Here is a 22,028-nt window from a genome sequence, read left to right on the forward strand (position 1 = left end):
GGATCCCGAGAGTGGCAAGATACGGCAAAAAAAGAAAAAAGTATATAATAGAATTAGGAACAAAAACACCATTATGTGTGGATCCTAAGCAAGTTCAGCTACCAGAGGATGGCAGCAGAAACTGGCAATGCCTCTGGCCAACAAAGGAGGCCTAAGCGTTAGCCTTGCAAATTCTAAAATACAAAACCCTCACACTCACATATCCCAAGTCCACCGTAAGGCTGCCCTCTCTCTCTCCAACATTTCTCAGTAGGCTAGATGTTTTTTTAGGAGAGATGCCAACTTCTCTCACAGAAATCTGACTCGTGGATGAACTGATCCAAGAAGCGATGCAAGAAACAAGTAGCACACTTTGACATCTGCACATTTCAGAACGGCCCATTACACAAAACAGGAAGCCAAATCATGGGTTTTAAAAATTGTTTTATTTGGGAAAAGTGCGTCTTACAAAAGGGCAGCTGCAAAATACAGAGACCTCTGCAACAATTACTGTTTAGTTTTTATCTTTTTTTCTTTAAGTGAAAAGAACGAGTGATATCCGAGGCATCAGAGCAGTAGAAGGACACATCCGGGGCACCTCCAAGTTATTTTCAGGAAAGAGCAACAAAACGCAAAGCTAAAATTTCTGATCGAGGAATTCTTCTAACAATTTAACATTAGCTTATCTTCTGGATTACCACCCTCTCTTTCCCCTTTTAGTGGAAAAGCCTGACTTACTATACTGTCAACCAATGACTCCATTACAGGACACGCCTTAGAACGTAGTTTTGAATCTCACTGTCTAGCTGCAAAGCTTGGGGATGGAATGAGGCAAATACCCACAAAAAAGGAACACAAAACCTGACAAAAAAACGCCTCAAATGAGGACAAAAGTTTGTCCAAAAGTGCCTGGACTGAGAAGTCTAGGAGATCGTACATTAAACACAACTGTGGACCCAAGCCCTAGGTCGTGTTAACACATGGGATAACCAGGTAGTTTGCACTTCTGTGGCTAAGCCCATTTCTCTATTTATACAGAGCTAGCACTGCTCTATTAACAGCTACCAATAAACTGCTTTGTCCTTTAAGATCTATTTGCCACACGAGGCTGAAACCACTAAACCGAGTTTTTTCGCTAAGGCTACAAACACCGCATCTATGCGGGGATGGGAAGCTTGTCACGCACTCACACTCACGCATCCCAAGTCCGTCAGCCTTGGGGAGTCAGCTTCCAACTCTGCATTATTTCCTTCCACTCCCATCTTATATGTGTTCTTTCACAGTTTTCCTATCACGCTAAAGACGGTAAAAATCTCAAATACATTCACACCTGGTTCTGGTTACCCAGTAGTAGTATTACTTGTGTGCAATGAAACAAAGAGACCAAAACCACAGGACGAGTGCACAGGGCAGGGGTGACAGGACAGAGACCAGACGGAAAAACACATGTGCAGATTTTACCAGAAACCAAGTACCCACCTCCCAAGTCTAGAGCAGGAGGCAGCTACTTGCTACAGTTCAGATCCTTCACCCATCACCCCGCTGCCTGGACCCCCCAAAGCAGGGGCCAGTGCTGATACTTCTGAACCCGGGGTCCTCCAAAATGAGTCCTGGAAATCCAGGCACGCTCCCCTCGAACTGTGTGGATCTGGTGGAAAAACGTGACGCGACAAACCTACACTAACTGTCTGACAGTTAAATTCATGTTACAAAAAAACTAACTTTCAGATTTATTTTTGTAACTTTTTCAAACAGAGAAAACAACATACTCCTTGGGGAAAGGTGAGGGGTTGAGAAGACAGGCCCTGGGTAAAAATGATTACGACAGCACCTGGAGTTGAGAGGCCTGCCTAGGAGAGCGGTCTGGGCGCGACCGCCACCCCCGAGGCCCGCTGCCACCTGAGGCTCGGCAGACCAGTTCACGCGCCCCGCCGAGCTGCTATAGATCCAAGTCATAAAAATCTTCCAGCTCATCGTGAAACAAGTCCCACTCGTCTTCAGAGTCTGTCAGCTCGTCGTCCCCACCTGCAGCCAAGAGCATAAGCAACATCTCGCCCAGCTCAAAGGTGACAACCTCCTCTTCATCGTCAAAAGGGTTGCCGTTCTCTCGTTCCTCGATGAGCTCCCAGAAGTGGTTCCTTCGTTGGGCCTGTAAAAAACAAGGCCGTGATAGGGGTGGCACTGCCGGGCAGCGTCTTCTAGGCTGTGGTTTCTAAGGCAAAATGTCCAGCACACCAGAGGGCATGACGAACCAAGACTTCTGATTTAGGGTTTCGACTTTTACCAACGCCTCCCCGCTGGTTACTCGGCACACCGTTTAGTCTAGAGCCTTAAGCGTTCTAGCTTTTCCTCTCATAGCCCTCCCGGTTTGCTGAGGTTGGTCTCCTCCTTTAATCCTCTAGGCTCTCGCTCCTAGACCTGGGCCTTCACCGTCCCCTGCCCCTATCTGTGCGGGCCTCAGGCTCAGCGTGTGGTATTTCCCCTCCTTTGAAAGAACAGTGAGAGTTACCCGGCATCTGCTTGATGTTCCCACTTTCTGTCTCTGTGGCTCCTCTCTACGGCCATCAGGGTACGCATGCTTGTAAAAACAGTTCCCTCCAAATGGGCAGCTCCCACGGCCTTCATCAAAATACCTGCACGCCTTGTTGCTGGAAAGGAAAATAGCGCAACCCTTACTCACGGTGGATTTCAGGTCTGTATTCGACTATCATCCGGGGTTTCTTTAAAATGGGGAGAGAACAGAACCGGTACGTCTGTTAATAGCCCTCCCCGAGGTGTGTTCTTAAACGTGTGTGCTATCGCATGAAAACACTGACTAGAACCAGAAACTGTTCAAGTCGAGCCGTTTAACAGCCCTAGAATTGCAGATCCAGCAGAGAAAGAACCTTCGAGAAGGCCCACACACAAGAATACAGTAAGACAACCATGACACAGACTCGGGATGAGGCAGACCCCATTCCCGGGGCGTTAGCCACAGCAGCAGTGCAGGCGTCATTGTAACACAGCCCCTGGGCGTGCACCCCAGCGACTGTGTTACAGCAAGATACGCACCGGGTAAAACGTCATCGGGGTGACAAACTGTACTGGGAAGTAAAAGAAAGGGTAGGAAGGAGGTAGGAGTGTATAATGCAGCACTGTTTCTTTTCAAAGTGAGCCCAAGCGACACGTTGGGATCTGAGCTTGAGAAAAGGCTGCAGTGCTCATACCTCATTGCCTCCTTGTATTTCTGAATGAGTTTCTGCTTCTCTTCTTTCTCCTCCACCCAGTACTCACTTGGAATGACAAAGTTAGATGTGATCCGGCATTCTGGGCAGGACCTGGGAAACAATGAACAGGCTGCAATGCAAATTCCCCTTTACAGGCCCACTCTCCTTCAAGGACACACCCTGGTGTGTCACCTCCAGATTTAAAGACTTAACTGAAAGGCAAATGGGCACTTCCTGCAAGGGTCCCACACAACTGACCATTTCCTTTGTCAGTTCAACTCAATGGCTAGCCAGTTCGTTTAAAAAAATAACTTTAGGTTAAAAAAAACAACAACAAAAAGAAGACATTTCACACAGACTCCTTTTTCTTTCGTTTAAATAAATTTATTTCTTGTAACTTTGCTCTGTTTAGATTATGTAGTTTTTGTTCAGTTATGAGAACAATTTTTAAAGGATGGTGGAATATTGGCTAGCTTAATGGATGGAATAGGAAAGTGGAAAATGTAAAATGCCAGGAAACATACATTCAGAGCTAGATATGCTTCTTCTCTGAGCCTAAACTGGCTAATCCATTAAACACAATCTCCTCAGAAAAAAGCACGAAGATTCTACTAACTGATACATAGGGTTTTCCTTGTTCAAATAAAAGTAGATAATACCAACTAATCTAGAAGCTAGCTGAAATACAAAGAAGAACTCCCAATTAGAAGAATACCCCAGTTTCGAGATAAAATGCATGCATTTAAATGCGGTCCATCTGGCTGAAAGTTGGCACAAGATACTAAATTCTTCCCCAAAATAGAAAGCACAAACGAAGATTGGGGAGGAGTCTCACTTTATGATCTTGCTCTCAAATTGCTTAGCACTCCTCCACTTGCGAATACACTTGAGACAGTAGGTGTGGTTGCAGTTGGAGAGGATCCCGAAGCGGCGCTCGCTGGGGTTGGCTTTCTCGTAGACCACCTCCATGCAGATGCCACACACCATGTCCTTGCTGCGCTGCACCGCGAACGAGAGCTCCATGTCCTTCTCATGGGCCTCGATGCAGGACTAGAGAGTGGACAGAGAGGAGCAGTCAGGGCGTGGAATCATGAGAGACCGCTAAGAACTCCTGTTCAGAGAGCCAACTGAAAAGAGAACTGTTCCCAATGACATCAGAAACAGCTTTGTTTAACCAGGCGGTACAGGTGTGCGGATATCAAGGGACCTCACGATACTGTCAAGTCAAACTCTAAGGACTCAACTTCAGGAACTAAAGAATTACCTAGTTTTCTCTATCCTGCAACTCAACCCTGCAGTCACCCACATTACAGGCTGTTTTTCATGTTGTTTGTTGATGTACTCATTTCTAGATGGAAAATGTAATTAGGATTAAGACTCTAATTTGCCACCTGGCAGAAAATAAGAATGAAGGAAACGAACATTTATTAGGTAACAATTATGTGCCAGGCATGTAAGCCTCACATCCAAAATAAAACAGTATTGAGATATATAATTTCATACCATATAATGCTTTCACTCAAAGTGTACAATGAAATGGTTTTCAGTACATGCAGAGTTATACAAACATCACCTCAGTCTGTCTCCGGACATTTTCATTACCCCAGAGAAACTCCAAATCCACAGTAGTCACTTCCCCTTAACACCCTCAGTTCTAGGCAACAACAAATCTGTGGATATGTTTATTCAGGGCATTTCATAAAAAAATATCTGGTCATTTGTGACTGGTTTTGCTCACTTGACTACATTTTCAAGGTTATCTATGTTGTAGAATATATGACTTGCATTGCTTTTTATTGCTGGTTAACATTCCAGCGTATGGAGAGGCCAGTTAGTTTTTCCGTTTATCAGATGACGGGTACTTTGGTTGTTTCCACTTTGGAGCCATTGTGAATAATGCTATGAACACTCAAGTACACGTTTCTGTGTGGACATCACATACTTTTTATTTTAAATGAGGTATAATTGACATAACATTAAACTACACATATTTTATTCTATAAAAAACATGCTAGTTATTATACCATGCTTCACCCCCACCCTCACAACCAAATTTATTTTTATTAAACAGACATGATTATGATTAGAAGCAACATTTCCTCTAATCAGGTTTGCAATACAGTATACTCACAGATACAAATGGGCTTAAAACCATAGTCTGAAACAGTCATACACTGCTAATGAGAATGTAAAATGGTACAGTCACTGGGAAAAAGTTGCTCAAAATATTAAGCACAGAGTTACCATATGACCTAGCAACCTTAAGGTAATTAAAATGTATGTCCACAAAACTTTATACATGACTGTTCAGGGGATTATTCTTAATGGGCAAAAGGTGAAACAATCCAAAAGGAAAAACAAAATGTCACACAGCCATCCAGAGGATTATTATGTAGCCAAGAAAAGGATTAAGTACTGATACACACTAAAACATGAACAAATTCTGAAAACATTATGCTACTGTTTTAGCCAGTCACAAAAGGCCACATATGATTCCATTCATAGGAAATTCCCAAACCCAAAACAAACAAAAAAATCCGTGGAGACAGAAAGTAAATGAGTTGTTGCCAGGAGCTGGAGGAAGGGCAGAATGTAGACTAAAGGAGTTATGTCCTAAATTAGAGAATAGTGATCATGGTTGAACTACTATGCAACTGTATTAAAAACCAATGAAATATGCATTTTAGAAGAGTAGGCTGTGTGGAACTTGAATTTCAGAAAAGCTATTGTTTTAAAAAAAGAAGAAAAGAAAAGGGGGGAGAAAAAAAAAAAAAGCCCATAATCTGAGGTTCTAAAAGCCTAATTCCTGATAAAACAGTCAAGAATGCCAGGAAGGGAAACACTCCTACTTAAAGAAAACCATTTGATTCACCCACTGTCTCTTTGACATGAGCTGTCAATGCTGTGAAAGGGCAAAGACACTCTAACAGACGCCTGTTAGAGTGCATGCTTCCTTCCGACTTACTTTTATATGCTGTGACCTCTGGGCGGCATCCACGGGATGGAGGACCTGCAGCCCGCACATGTCACACGCGTCTCCGTGCAGGTACGCGCAGTTCTCCCCATAGCGGCACTCCCCCACTGCAGCATAGGGGCAGAGCTGCTTCTTGGTCTCCACTGCACTTTGCTCCTTCTCCGCATCTTCCTTGGTCACTGAGCCCTGCAGGGGGGCTTCAGCAGAGGAAGGGGCAGCTGAAAAATGTTTAAGAGGGTGGTAAAGGTCCAAACGGTTAAGGCAGATACATGAACTAGTCTCGCTAAAGAAGATAAAAAGAACTTAAGAGAAACTCCAAAATAGTCTATTGAAACTAATCCCCCACTCTTGAAAGACATGAATGTCTTTTGCTACTAATATTTCCAGGATTAGCCTTGTTTAAAAAAAAACTTTTTAAAAAAAGCTTTTGAATGTATTTCAACTGTACTGATTAAAGGAGATAAAGATCCATTTTCAAAACATTCTACATTCATTACTACTGAAAGTCAAGAAGTTTCTTTTGCTCCATCTGTTTTTTTTTTTCTTTTAAGGTGACCTAATTTAAGAATATTAAGACTAGGCTAAATATGAAAATTGGAAGCAGGAAAGTTGTAAAACTCAGCTAATTGATAAAAACACTCTCCAGCCTTCTTTTTTCTTCTTCAAAGATACTTACTCCGGCCACAGTAGGGCTGCCCCGGAACAAACTCGATGGCATTCACCCAGTCTTCTGAACCGGCTCCTACAGTTGCAAAGTTTGAATTTCTTGACTCAGCTTCGCCCATATTCATATCAACAGTCGGTCCAACTGATGAGAGACTTGAGGAAGCAGCAAGGGATGACTTTGCAGTTAGATCTGTAGCAGTTGCTTCTTCCTGTTTCAGTGGCTTGCTATGTTCATATCTTAAAAAGAAAAAATTTACAAAGTCAGCCATCACTGTATAACCAGAAGCCTCTAGATGGAATATACATTCCCAGTCTTGTCCTTGGGTTCTTGTGAATCATGTGGGAAATTGTTAAAAGGCAGATAGCTAATTTCTGAGTCTGGAGTAGAGCCCCTAATTTTGCATGTCTCTGACAAGTCCCCACAGGATACTAATGCCACTGGTCCAGGGACCAGTTTGAGCAGCAAGGCCATACAGATTCAGGGTTCTGCAGGTCAAACCGCCAATGTCACAACTATTTAAGTCTGTAACCGTAGTTCCAAAGCAGCCATGGCATTACCTAAACAGCTGTGCGTGACTGTGTTCCAATAAAACTTTACAAAAACAGCACCCAGTCACATGTACCCTACAAACCATAGTTCAGCCACCCCTGCTGTAGACCATCTATTACCCCTCAAATTCCACTCTTATTAGGAGTTTCAGGAGTTGATAATTTATCGTTACCATGGCAACTCTGCTAAAAAAAGACTATGCAGCCAAAACTGACTGATTAAGCAAAGCAAGACTGACACTCAAATCCAACAAGTAAAAATGTGGGCCATTTTACCAATACATAAATTAAAATGCTCCCAATACTAAAAGGGAGAAACAGTGTTTATAAAATATGCAATGGGTATTTCCTTTTCTCCTACATCCATCCACTCACCTACTTTTCTGAACTCTTACCCTGTGCATTTCCTGATTCCTTGTCATCTGTAAAATTATTGAACCTCATCTCCAACCTTGCTGCCTGAAAGAATCCTCACAATTCTTAGATATTTTAGGCTGTGAAATTCACTCAGACACAAGAAATTAATGATGAACGTACTATTGGGTTGGCCAAGTTCATCTCAGTTTTTCCATAGCATCTTACAGAAAAAATGAACCAACTTTTTGGCTAACACAATCCATAAACTGTTATAATGTATAGTATGTATCTAGCAGTTCTTGAAATTAATTAACTCACTGGCAACACTAACCATGGGTCATCTGTGTTACAAGTGTCTGTGTTTACATCTAAAAGATAAAACATTCTAACTAAAGACTGCTCTTTAACATGGCAAACATTTGCTGAGCTGGTTTTTATCATTATGTTATCTCAAACCCTCCTATTTCAACTCTTAAGCATTAGGTAACCTACTTTGAGTATCCTGGTATCAGCCACAAAAGCCCAGTGCATTTATTCAAGGCTGGAATTATGAAGCTAAAGATCATGAATATGCTTTTTTGCTTGGACAGTCTCACTTCATCATCAAAAATATATTAGAGATGACGGACGTGTTAAGTAGTGTTCTAGCTCTAATGTGACTCCAAACCTGCCCTATAAAACAGAGCAGCCAGTAGCTGTATCTAATTATTTACACCTACATTCAAAACTCAGTTCCTTGGTCCTCGGACTAGCTACATTTTCAAGTGTTCAGTGGTTACACGTAGCTAGCAGTTTCTTTCTGGGCAGCAGATAGAAAGCATTCCTGCTATTATACAAAGTTCCACTGAACAGCATTGCTCTGAGGTTTTAGAGCTTTAGGGGAACCTTAGAAATCTAGTCCACAGTCCTCACATTTTAATTACTTTCACAGCCTTTAACTTAGAAAAGAACCCAGGTTTTGGAATTAAGATGCCAGCTTCACCAATGAAGATAGCCTTCAGGGCTTTGAGCAAGTTTTAAAGGATTAAGTAAAACTAAAATGTCAAGATGCGAAAGGGTCTAAGAACTAGTTTCAATGCCCATATTTTAGTTTCTGCTCTTTCTCCTTTGCCATACTCGTTTGAAGAATTTCAGAGTAAATGACTCAAACATCTACTTAGAAAACAATTAGAATGCTCATCATCATCTATCAAATTGCAAATACGACAAAGTTGTTTTTTTAAAATATTTATTTGGCTGAGCTGGGTCTTCACTGCAGCATGTGGGATAGACCCAGGTGCCCCTGCATTGGAGTGCGAGGTCTTTGACACTGGACCACTAGCAAGTCCCACTCCAAAGTTTTTTGAAAGGAGTTCATTTTGGTTTTAGGGTAAGTTTATCAAGGAATCAACAAGGTATAATATTTTTGATAGCATAGAATATTAGCAAGAAGGTTCACATTTGTAAACAGCGCAGAATAGATCTCTATTAAATATACTTCTGAAGTAAAAATTTGTAAGTAAGCACCATGAAAGATAGAGCACAAGAAAGAACTAATAAATTAAGAAAGAAAAAGCAAGACTCCTATTCTGAAAGGAATTTGCTAAAAGCTAATGGTTCAGGGAAGCAGAGAGCTCTTCAAAGAATGAAGAACTGGCCAACTACAGGCCTCAGGTCAAACCCAACTGGAGCTAGGAATGGTTTTGGTATTTTTAAATGTTGGAAAAAAGATCGTTTCATGACATGAAATTAAATTTCAGTGTCCCAAAATAAAAGTTTCATTGGAACCTAGCCACACTATTAGCTTATGTATTATCTAGGGTTGTTTTTGTGCTACAAGAGACCATATGGCCTCCCTAGCTAAAAATATTAATTCTCCGGCCCCATACTGAAAGTCTGCCAGCCCTAGCTAATCATATCTACTGGATTCACAGTCATATTAGTGGCTTTGTTAACGTTATTAAATTAATTCTTTAATGAATTATCACAGAATCGCTGATCCTTTTTAGCCGAAGTGTTGAATGGGGGATTAATGCTGAGACAACGCTGAAACCAATATTGTGTTTTCCTTTCATATCTTGCAAAGAGTACTCTGATACAGTTTCCAGTGAAGGAAGTTTGTTTAATTTTTCTTCTACACAAAAGAATAACACTTCTTCATCTTGTTGGCTTGCAATGCACACCACCCCACCCTTGTGAGGTTTGATATCTGCCTTTTAAGCTTTTAATGTATAGAATTCAGTGGGTCTACAGTGAAAACTCCTCCAAAGGGGAATTCCCTGGCAGTCCAATGGTTAGGACTCCACGCTTCCACTGCAGGGAGCAAGGGTTCAATCCTTGGTAGGGGAACTAAGATCTCGCACGCTGTCCAATCAAAACAAATAAAAAACTCTCTAAATGAAACAAGATCTACCATAACCATAGTTGTCAAAGGCAATCCTGTCCCTTTCCCAAGTGGGTGTTTAGAAACAATGACGTGGAGTTCTGTGGCACTTACTAAGGACGCTAAAGGAAATCAACCATGATTGGAAGGACTGATGCTGAAATCCAATATTTTGGCCACCTGATGTGAACAGCCAACTCATTGGAAAAGACCCTGATGCTGGGAAAGATGGAAGGCAAAAGGAGAAGGGGGTGGCAGAGGATGAGATGGTTAGATAGCATCACTAACTCTATGGACATGAAATTGAGCAAGCTCCAGAAGATGGCAAAGGACAGGGAGGCCTGGTGTGCTGCAGTTCATGGGGTCAGAGTCGGACATGACGGAGACTGAACAAGAAGGATGCTAGATTTTGGACAACAGTCCTGAGCAACAAAGAACTGGGGCCTCACTAAATAACAGAGCCCCGTCACACAAAATGAATACAGCAACACTTCTGAATTGCTGGAACTAGGGTATTATCTTTCATTTATAAACTACTGCCTTTATGAGGAGTTAAATTATTTGAAATCCCTGGACATCGGTCAGGTTGTATAACAAGGTCCCTACATAAGAGATATTTCCCCCACCTCCAATGTCAAGTTTCTACCTTGCATGTACTGGAGTATTTATTTCATCTATTAAAATGTTATGTTTCTCAAAAAAAAAAACAAAACCCTACATAGTAAGAGTGAAAAGTAGGCTTAATCCCCCAAGTCAATTTTTAACAAGGGAACAGTCCTGGAACAAGCCCATAAGACTCCTTCCTTAGCTATTCTATAATCAAGCTCTTAATAATCACCTGTATCAGCCAAACAGTTGTCACCAAACTTTCCTCTCAGGCACACTATTAGGATATAGGTTTCTCTAATTCCTTTCACTTTATCCTAAGAGCTCTAAAGTCAGCTCAAATCAGGATCATTCTCCCTAAAAGGGAGCTGCATACCCTTACTAAAAAGAAAACTAAAATTGTCTCCCACGAGGAAGCCCACTCTAAATACAGAGTTATGCGGAAGATGAGTTTCTATACTGTTGTCCCAAGGAGAACACAGAATGCTGTTGGGGCTGGCAGAGGTCCCTGAAAAATAAGCTGATTTAACACAAGAGATTTAGCTCGGATTTCTTCAGTTTAACCTTATTTCCCAAACATTTCAGCTGTACGGTCCAATCAGAGGGGTACCTCTTCTGAAATAAGAGGTTCATCTGTTACCAGCCATACTCATCCACAGTCTATATTCTATCTCTCTGCTCAGCACCTCAGAGTCCATCTCCACTCTCATCCATGTTCAACTCCTCTCTCTCTATAGTTGATAAGGTCTCTGAACTGACTGCCTAGTCAAGGAACACAACTGCCCTACAATTAAGTTGGACCATCCTACTACAAAGGAGCAATCGCTCATTTCCGGTAGGACAGATTTGTAACTTTTGCCCTCTTTAATATTGTGACTACAAAAGACATATCTGGGTTCTTTAGTTTTACTTTTTTTTCTTTTGGGGGAGTGTCATTTTTTTCCTTTCCAGCAAAACTGCAAAAATTTAGCAGAGGGCAAAATGACAGACCACATGGAAAGAAACTTTTCCTTTTTCTCTCCTCTTAACTAGATTTCCTAGTAAAAAAGATGTGAGGTAACCTAAGATCAATATATCCTGCTCATCAATAATTTCTTAGTCTTTTGAACTCTACGCATTTGAACCCCAATGGCTGACACAATTCTTTTCTGCTAAAACTGGATATGACATTGTCAAAATATCTTTTCTAGTGATGGTCCTCCCTTCAACAGGTATGGCCCAATTTCCTTCCCCTTGTCCAGTGACTTGCTTGTAATACACAGAATATAGTGGAAGTGACAGCCTGCGACTTCTGAGACTAGGCCATAAAAAGGCATTGTTGCTTCAGCCCTGAGTCTCTCTTGAATCACTTACTCTGGGCACAAGTTAATGTGAGAACACTAAAGCAACCCAAGGGAAATGTCTACCAGGAGAGGAACTAAGATATATGAGTGAGCCATCTTCAAAGTGGTCCAGCCCCCACTCAAGACTTGCAGAGGATGGCAGATGCTGGCAGCCCGGCTGAAATCTCGGCTGCAATTTCTTGACAGCCTGAGCTAGGACCACTCACCAAGCTAAGCCACTCCCAGATTCCAGACCCCAGCAACCATGAGATAATAAATATTTACTGTTTCCAAGCTGCTAAATTTCAGGGTAATTTCTTTAACATCAATAGAAAACTAATACTACTAGGTATTTTGTAAACTAGCTCTACCCAATGGCTAGCAGAACCCACTGTTGCTGAATTACAATTTGATAAGACTATGGTGCCAATTCAATGAAGGATAGAGTACTTAGCAGCTGACCTCTCTTGGTTCTCCACCATTCTAGGAAGCCAGACACTGCTAAAGCATTTTCCATAATGTCAGCTTATAATTTAGTCTTGCAAGCTCAGGTGGTTTAGGGAAGTTTGGTTGGAATGACAAGCCCTCTTAAGTAGTAACCTAATACACTGTCCCAAATGCCTATGATCCCATTTTCTCTCCATAATTCTATCTAAAAGAGAACTGAAACCAGTCCCAACTGGTCAAACATGCACCTTATTCTTGGTCTTGAAGAGGAAATACCATTAACAAACATGCCTTCACCACACTTTATTCCTAGGTTTGCCCAACATGCTCCTCAGGCACTACTTAAACTAAATATTACAAACACATTGTGTAAATATAATAATACATTCTTTCCAAGTGAGAGATCTATCTATTGGAGAGATGAGAGAGAGATCTATCTATCAGAATGTGCTAACATTCCTAAGTGAAGGGAAGTTGCTCAGTCATGTCCGACTCTTTGTGACCCTGTGGACTGCAGCCCACCAGGCTCCTCCGTCCATGGGATTCTCCAGGCAAGAATACTAGAGTGGGTTGCCATTTCCTTCTACAGGGGATCTTCTTGACCCAGGGATCAAACCCAGGTCTCCCACATTGCAGGCAGACACTTTAACCTCTGAGCCACCAGGAGGAGAACTTTTTGAAGTACTATTCAGGGAATTCCCTGACAGTCCTGTGGTTAGGACTTAGCGCTTTCACCGCCATGGTCCACATTCAATCCCTGGTCAGAGAACTAAGATCCTACAAGCCACACAGCAGTACTACTTTAAATCGATTATTTACAAAGCTGTTGGAATTTCATGTTTTACTCTCAGTTTTTTCTCCCAACCTCTCCATCCACCCCAAACAAAACTAAATTGGAAACAAACTCTTACCTGCAGCGGTCTCCATAAATACAGTACCCTCGCTGAAAATACTTGCACACTACACCATATGGACTGTCAGAGAGGTCGTGTGAGTAGCGACAGTTATCTCCTTCCTTACAAACCCCATGCATGAAATACCTGTGAGACAAAGAACCACAAGTTGGATTACAAGCCAGTACTCAATTCATGACTGATACATTCTCTTTTGTTTTTTTTTTTTCTCTCTCTTTTGTTTTATTATTATTATTATTATGTATTTTGGTTGCACTGGGTCTTTGGTGCAGTGTGCGGACTTAGATCTGGCATGAGATCTTAGTTCACCAACCAGGGATTGAACCCAGGCCCCCTGCATTGGAAGCATGGAGTCTTATTCACTGGTAAGTCCCCATGGCCAATATATTCTACCACTAACACACGAGTACTAACTCTATACTAGCAATATATTCTTTTATATTCTTTGTACACAAACATGAGAAGCAAACACAAAGAAAGTTGAACTAGACCATATGATCAGAAAATTATCTATAATGGTACCACAGGAAGGCTGCCTGTAGACAGAGGCACCAATTTAAACTTTGAAGTCATCCTTAATCCTGTCTCTACAGGTTGTCTGACCACTGCTCTCAATTTACAGTTCTACAGATAGCTTGTTTTCCACTAACTTTAGCCGTAATTTTTATCTGCAGCTTTATCTGTAAAAAGGAAAAAGAAACAATGTAAACTGGAACAGATCAGACTACTGTATATTTCAGTTCTCTGAGAAACCATTTTAATTCTTTAAAAGCCACATGTGAGAACATAAGTAACATTTGTTCTCTCCTTCATTTAGCACTCTTGTTCCTCTGTCTTACAGGGGAACATGTGTAGCTAACTAGAAATTTCCAAAAACTGAGTTTGACTCAGTTTCTAAGAAGACTTGGGAATTTGCTTTGTTGTTGTTCTGTCACTAAGTCGTGTCCAACTCTTTGCGACCCCATGGACTGCAGCACACCAGGCTCCCCTGTCTTCCACCATCTCCCGCGGTTTGCTCAAATTCACATCCATTGAGTCGGTGATGCCATCTAAACATCTCATCCCCTTCTTTTGCCTTCCATCTTTCCCGGCATCAGGGTCTTTTCCAATGACTCAGCCCTTCGCATTAGGTGTCCAAAGTACTGGAGCTTCAGCTAGAAATGCAATTTTGGACACCTTCCCTTTGACAGACTAAATTGAAAATGGGGCCGGGGCCAAGCAGAAATCTGAAGTAACAAAGCGATCAGGGAAGTGATAGGGTCTTATTTTTTGTAGGTAACTCTGATAAGTAGAACCCACCCCCCCCCAATCCTCCCTCTCATTATCTCGCTGACTTGGTCTCTTTCTCTTGAACAGAATTATGAAGATTTAATTTTGGCAAGTCATAACTGCCCAAATATGCATTTATGTACAGCTGATATGCACTTTCCATGTGGCTCAGTAGTGAGTGATAAAGAATCCACCTGCCAGTGAAGGAGACACCTTGGATCAGGAAGATACCCTGCCTGGAGTAGAAAATGGCAACCCATTCCAATATTTTTGCCGGGAAAATAAAATGACAGAGGAGCCTCATAGGCTACAGTCCATGGGATCACAAGAGTCGGAGAAGAGTCAGACAACACAGCTGGTACAGAGTAAGGGAAAGTGCCTAATTCCTAGGTTTAAGTGTCACAGTTATCTACAGATGGAAGGTAGAATAGCAGGAAGTACCCCACTGGTCCACTGGATTGAATGATGTATAGAAAAGAGATTCAGTCACATTTACTTAAAGAAGCCTTGAAGAAGGCTGCTTCAAATTGAAAGGTGAAAGCTTCTATTCAGATTACTGGCAAATATATACCTTCTATGTAAAGGCAGAAAGAAAAAAATGTAACATCTTGATAGGAAGAGCTGTAATTAGCAAGATCCTAAAGTACCCAAGGGTTTCAGTCCATAAGGAAATGTAAGACTACAGTAGCAGGAAGTCAAATTCTAATTGTAATTAACCTAATTTCAACTGTTTTCAGGCTTAACAATCTAACAAGGTCTGAACTTTTGCACAACTATAGGGCAACTTTCTGCAAGCTTTGAAGCTGTCTGAGCACCACCTACACAAATCTTAGTTTCCCCTGAGATTTAAAACTTAAAAATAAATTTAAAAAATGAGCACGTGTTCAGTAAGTAGCAATTGTATAACGTCTTTGCTGGTACTCATGTTCATTTCCACATCTCTCCCCAGTCCCGGCAGACAAACACCCTGACTACATTTGTTTCCAAGGTGCACACTTAACCAATCAGTTAAGAAAGACTAAGGCAACCAACAGGGAAAGAAGACCTGGATGTCATGCCGTAAGATTTTAAGCAACTGGAGTAATTTAGCCAGAAGACAAAGGAGTAACCTCCAGCACTACTCCTGGCAAAGTAAATATATGTGGTAAGTTACGTCATAAATCTGATTCAGTGTGAGGACTGAGAACTAGAACTATTCAGCAATGGCATAACCCCCTGAGATCCAGAACTAGCAGCACCAAAGGAACTCAAGCAGACACAAGATCACCTGATACTGTGACATCAGTGGAAACACTAGAATACAAGCCCTAACTAGTCACTGCCAAATACTAAGCATTATTTTACAGGGGCATTTGGTACATACCGTCTGGGTTTCTGGTTTGTTTTTCATGCCTTTTTTCCTCTCAGTCTTCACAGTGATATCCCTCCTTACCAACCCATCTCTATGTCTAAGAGATTATGACATGATAGTGTAAGTTACAACAGAAAGAGGAAAAAATGTCAACTCTTCCAAGAATTTCTCCCATTACAAAACCAATCAAGACACAAGCACTTTTCTTTTTTATTCCACCGCCAAGAGCCATCACCCAAATTCATCTTGATGACATTGTCCAGGCTGAGCTTGCCTTTGCTGTTAGAGGCTGGGCCACAGGATTTCTATGCTTCCTTCCGCCTTGAAGATTCCATGATGCCAACCAGACATTGTCCAGTAATAAAGACAAATACAACTGACTAGAATCCCTGACTGTGTACCTCCTGGAAACCTAAGCACTTTTACCAAGATACATACAAGAAACCTCAACAGCTTGTGAGGGTACAAGAGAACCAAACAAGACCCTCAGAGTACTTATAGGTAGGCATCTGGGATTGTTGAGAGAAATCACAGAATATTAAGTACGTTGGCAGTTAATCACTTAATCTGCTGTGACATTTCTTACTTTGTTACTTAATTCTTGACAAGTACATGTACCCTGGGCTTCTTCTATTTCTCAAACCAGACTGTAAATTCCTGGTGTTTAAGAACCAGGGTTTATTCTGCCTTTTATCTTCTAAAGGACCTGTACTCATAATATTTAGCAATGTCTAAATTCAAAATTACAACTTGCAAGTTACAATTTCATTGTTTTAATCCCCCACATTCAGGAAAACTAGAAGCAACAGCATTTCTATTTTACAGAATTCCTCTAATAAAAGTTATCAGAACAGCCTGGTGGGGGCAGCATAACACAGTTCTTTGGGAAAACTATATCTAGGTTTTTAAGCTGTGAAATTAACACAATAAGATAGAATTTTTAAGAGAAATATTTAGAAAAGACTAACCAACAAGAAAATACAGAGGATTCTGAGCAATTAAAAACAAATTTCCAACATCCAAACAACTTCTAAGGATTACACCCTTGAAGAAAATAGCCCTAGTCAAATTCCTAGATACAAGGGGAAAAGAGACTCAAAGTAGAACACAGCACTATCTTGAATTCTCTTCAAAGGACAGTTTGCTATCAAACACAAAGCAAATATTTATCATACAGTGCATTCCTGCCTTTCCTTCAACATCTAGCTCTATGTCTCCATTGTAAGCACAAATACTTATTTATAGAATAACTGAATGAGGTTAGTCCCAGAAAGATATACATACCAGGCCCTGAATAAAGCCCTACAGATAAAATGATAAAATAGGGCCCCTGTTCTCAAAAATCTCAAAGTTCACAATAAATGAATGAATATATATCTGGTATTCCCCTAGACAAAGCAGAAAGATTTTTAATAGATCATGTTAGTACTTAAACTGAAAGTAATGTTAAGTATTAAAACCCAAGACTTATCAATTAGTCTGTACTTTTTTACTGGATAACAGTTTCAAGTAAAAGCTATAGGTTGCTTTATATGAAAAACAACAATGGCATGTCTAACCCTGTATCTGATAAATATATTAATCTATTAGGGTTCATGTGCAAGAAACTCACGCTGGTCCTGGAGTGATCTAGAATATTTCAGAAACTCAAAGATCTAAAGGTAGGCAAAGAGGAATTGATTAGTGTAGTGAGCTGTTTTGAATTCTAATGACACTGGTAAGGAACTAGCAAAGGGGAAGTAGATCAGGGGAAAGTTTCTAACAGAGAGGAAAGTAAAGTGCAGATGTGACAATGCATTCTCTGCAGACCTGAGTTGAGCTCAGACACAGCACAACAGGATAATAATGAGACAAGTAATATAAAGTAATGCCAAGCTAGTGATGGGTATTCAAAGCCAAACAATAACTGACATTAGAGTCGGTGTGTATTGAAAAAATTAAGGCACTGCATGGAGTTCTTAAAGAATCCACATATTAAAGGACGATTATTCTCAGTGCATGCAGACAGACTGGAACTGCAGGGTAAAAGGCTAGAAAATTCAGGAATATAAAGATTACACTAGTTTATTTTAAAAGATTCAGCTAGCACATGTAAATCAATTGCAGCACTGCAGAGAAAACAAATAACAGACTCAAAGATCTGGTTCCATGAATAGGAATTTTTAAATTCTCATTCTTTGGGATACTGCAGGAGTATTCTCAGATCTACAGATAACTGAAAAAAGCTACCTAAAACAGCTTTTATGCTTTCTCTATCCCGTTATTGAAAATAATTAAGTTTACCATTCATGTCTTAAATTTATCATATTAAGCACTGAGAACGCTTCACCCCTGTTAATACCAGGACACTGAGTTCTGTATATTAAAAATATTTTCAAGTATTGATATCTGCATATAAATTACCCCACCTAGGTGAATAACGGCGTTTCAACTGATTTTTTCAACCGACAGAAAAACAAAAGCTTCTAGTCGCTTACTGATCACTTAAGAAAAAAACTCAAGTACGACATCCAATTAAATGCCCTTATCGTAGACGCACAGCCACACGTTCGCATAACCGTCCTCTACTAATCACTTATTTTTTTCAAATATGTTCATCTCACATCCCAAACCCAAAACAAAATCCGTCTCCCTGCGGAGCGACGAGTTCCCCGACTCCCTTAAGACGCGTGGACTTGAAAACAAGACACCTTCCAGCCGGGGGGGGAACGGGAATGCCAGTTCGTAACACCTAAGGCGGTGGAGAAGACCCCCCGGGCCGGCACTCGGTTCGGAGACAAAGCTCAGAACCGCCCAGCCCGGTAACACACAAGAGTAGAAATCACAAAAGCTCCCCGCTCCGGGCGGGGCCCGAGAGACCCGGGAAGACGTTACAAACGGATGACACGGCGGCGGGGCCGGCGGCCGGGCCCCGCTTCTCGCCCGCTGGCCCGCGGCGGCGATCGCCGGCCCGGCAGGGCTGCGGGGAGGCGGGCTCCGGGCCACACCGCCAAACCCCTTTTGGAACCGGCGAGCTCGCAGGCCGGGGGTTGGGGTGGGGGGATCGGCGACAATAAAAGGAGGGAGGAGTCAGCCCACCTCTCTCCCCGCGCGCGCCGCGCCGCTCGGCCCGGTGCGGGGAGGCTGCGGGCGGTGCGGCGGCTCCGCAGCGGGGCCGCGCGCCCGGGCCTCGGCGGCCGGCGGGGGTTGACGCAGCGCGGCGACCGCGGGGACCGCAACGCCGGCTCGCCTCCCACCTCCGCCCGCCCCCGCCCGGCCGCCCGCCCCCTTCCTCCGCGGTCTCGGTCCCCTCCCCGCGCCCGGCGCCGGCCGCTCTGCGTCTCACCTGCAGGTGACCTGCTTAGTCCAGCCGCCGCCGCCGCCGCCGCCGCCGCCGCCGCCGCCGCCGCCGTCGCTGCCGCCTCCCCCGCCCCCCGCCCCCGGGGACAGCGAGGTGACTGCGGGGATAGGGGTGGGGGAAGCCGCTGCCGCCGCCGCCGCTGCCGCTCCTGCTCCTGATGGTGTGGCTGTTGTTCCGGGAGCTGCAGCCTCCGCCATTACTGTTTATCCCACACAGCAATGGCGCCGGAACTTCCGGGATCACATAATTCCGGTCCGGCCGCGGAGAGGAGAAGGCGGCCAGGCGACGGGTGGGGAGGGGAAGGACACTGAGGCGCCCGCTCGCTCGCCTCGGCCCCGGAGTCGCGTCGACTAGCGCTCTCGCCGCTCGAACTGCTGGGCCGGGGCCCGAGCACCCACCCCGGCCCGCCCCCAGGGCCCTCTGATTGGTGGACGAGTCGGCTCCGCCCGGGAGGGGCGGGGCGAGGGCGGGCTCCCCCAGGTAAGTGCCCACCCCAGCCCCACCTACTGCCCCCAGGTTCCACGCCTAGGGAACCAAAGTCCTCATTTCAAGGGCACTCACCTCGAGGAGTCCTTCCCAGCAGAGGCTGGTGCAGTGGAGAGGCGGAACTGGGATTGGGGTCGGCGGGTCCTGGGTTTGAATCCAGACTTTCCTGGCTCTACCAGTTAACATAACTACGAACTTGGCCCGGATACCCATTCTCTCTAGCCTCAGTTTCCTTATCCGAGTAGGCTTTATATGTGGCAATTCAGAGCTTTTAGTGCCTGGCCAGACTAAACACTTTTAACAAATGTTCTCTCCTGTTCTTCCCGTTAGCCGTGTAATCTCTCAACCCAAGAAAAAAGCAAGGTGGCTAAAGCAAAGGCTGTGCAGTCAGCTTGTGTCCCTTAACCTCTGGCCATCGCTCATTCCTAACAATGTAGTTTTGAGTCAGTTAACTTACCTCTTAGTGTTCCTCCTCTCCGTCTGTAAAATAAAAAATAATTTAAAAATAATAACAGGACCTACCCCCCCAGAGAGTCTTCCCTGGTGACTCAGATGGTAAAGAATCCGTCTGCAATGGAGGAGACCTGGCTTCGGTCCCTGGGTCAGGAAGATCCCTGGGTTGGGAAGATCCCCTGAAGGAGGGCATGGCAAACCTCTCCAGTATTCTTGCTGAGAGAATCCGAATGGACAAGAGTCTGACGGACCACAGTCCATGGCGTCGCAAAGAGTCGGACACGACTGAGCCACTAAGCACACCTCTCTGAAGCACATCTCTGAAGATGATTGTGAAACTTATTAAAGTTCATGTAAAACCCTTAACAGTGTGCTTCACTACAATTTTAATAGATATTGAATAATAAAAGCTGTCTGAAATATCCCAGCTTCAAAGAGTTACTTCTAAAACTAGGAAAATTAAAAAGTATTTACTCTTACCTCCCCGTTAATGCCCTCGGTCCACTCAGATGCTGCATACTAAATCATGACCGGTTTTCATAAGCCCTTAAATTTGCTTTTTTACATAATCTCTTTACCTTGAGAAAGTGAAAATCCATCCCACTGATAATCAGACCACAATGTACCCAACAGACACAAACCAGGACAGTGGCAAAGCCAACAAAAAACAATGTTTCCCTCAAGGCCACAGCATGGCTACAAAATGACTGACAATCCCCTTTTGAGAAAATGCAGCATTTTACTAATGACTTGCCCAGCCCCGCTTCGTTTCTCCCTCCACTACCGAGTCCAAGCTCAATCCGCTTGCTGATGACAGGCCGATAAACTGGGAGATGAGGTGTAGAGGCCAGGAATAGGAAAGTGTCACCTGTGGACCGCGGTGATAGCAGACTAGGCCCCTGAAACACCATCCTATGGGGGCCTGGATGCCCGTTTCTTTTATAGAACAGGGAGAGACTGGAGGTGAGGAAGTAAAGTAGCTTTATCTTGCAAAATAGGAGGGGCTGTGTTAATCACTTTTTTTCTTGCAGCCATTGACAGGTGGGCATGGTCAGATGGTCTCCTAGTGAGTGGAACCAAGCCACCTTAGTTTAACTTTCAGCAGAGGGCAGGGTTCCCTGAGGCAGGCCATAATGTATGATTATAACAAGAGCAATGACAATCAAGGTTTAAGTCAAAGAATCAGATCCAACATGGAGTCAGACTTGGCTCTTCCCTGTTACCTGAGCACCCAAAGATTTATAAGATACCCAGTTCCTAAACTGCTGCACCTCACAACAGCAGCCAGCCCAGAGCTGGTCTTCTATCTGCTTGTGCTGTTATCCAAAAAGAGCTTCAATCCTGTGAGAAGCCCCTCCTTACTCCCTTTTCCAAGATGCCCACCTTCCTCCCCCATGTGGCCTCCCCTGCTGCAGCAAGTCAACCTCTTTGTTGGACTACAGGTGTGTTCCTGTATCTGTTAGGATTTACCTGTTAAGTAACATTTTTCTCGGGGCGGGGGGGGGGGGGGGGGGCAGGGGACACACACTGCACTGCCTGAGAGGTCTTAGTTCCCCCACCAGGAATCGAACTTGTGCCCCTACAGTGCAATTGCGGAGTCTTAACTACTGGACTGCCAGGGAAGTCTTTGCTCTATTTTTTATTGCATAGTTTTCACCTTCTAATTACTACAGAATTTGCTTTTTTTTTTTTTTTTTTGATCTGTTTCTCCTAGCTAGAATATAAGCTCTGTAAGGCCAGGGATCTT

The 22,028-nt window shown here is 43.3% G+C and overlaps 1 protein-coding gene across 6 annotated transcripts; it reads right to left on the reverse strand.

The window, feature by feature from the left end:
* Window positions 1–406: 406 nt before the first annotated feature.
* MKRN1 (makorin ring finger protein 1) lies at window positions 407–20,797 on the reverse strand. 6 transcript variants are annotated; one of them, XM_061414898.1, is made up of 9 exons: window positions 18,693–18,977; window positions 16,015–16,099; window positions 13,380–13,508; window positions 6,836–7,062; window positions 6,151–6,377; window positions 4,021–4,235; window positions 3,186–3,296; window positions 2,489–2,627; window positions 407–2,128 (listed from the first exon to the last, which is right to left on the reverse strand). In XM_061414898.1, the coding sequence occupies exons 3-9, from the start codon at window positions 13,499–13,501 to the stop codon at window positions 1,919–1,921; spliced, it is 1,251 nt and encodes a 416-aa protein (XP_061270882.1). In that variant the 5' UTR covers window positions 13,502–13,508; window positions 16,015–16,099; window positions 18,693–18,977; the 3' UTR covers window positions 407–1,918. The 6 variants fall into 6 exon arrangements, with proteins under 6 accessions (XP_061270882.1, XP_061270881.1, XP_061270884.1 ...); XM_061414897.1 differs by lacking the exons at window positions 16,015–16,099; window positions 18,693–18,977 and adding an exon at window positions 19,328–19,743; XM_061414900.1 differs by lacking the exons at window positions 16,015–16,099; window positions 18,693–18,977 and adding an exon at window positions 19,081–19,181.
* Between the last annotated feature and the right edge of the window lie 1,231 nt (window positions 20,798–22,028).

Source organism: Bos javanicus, chromosome 4, assembly GCF_032452875.1.
Source record: "Bos javanicus breed banteng chromosome 4, ARS-OSU_banteng_1.0, whole genome shotgun sequence".
Taxonomy (NCBI): Eukaryota; Metazoa; Chordata; class Mammalia; order Artiodactyla; family Bovidae; genus Bos; species Bos javanicus.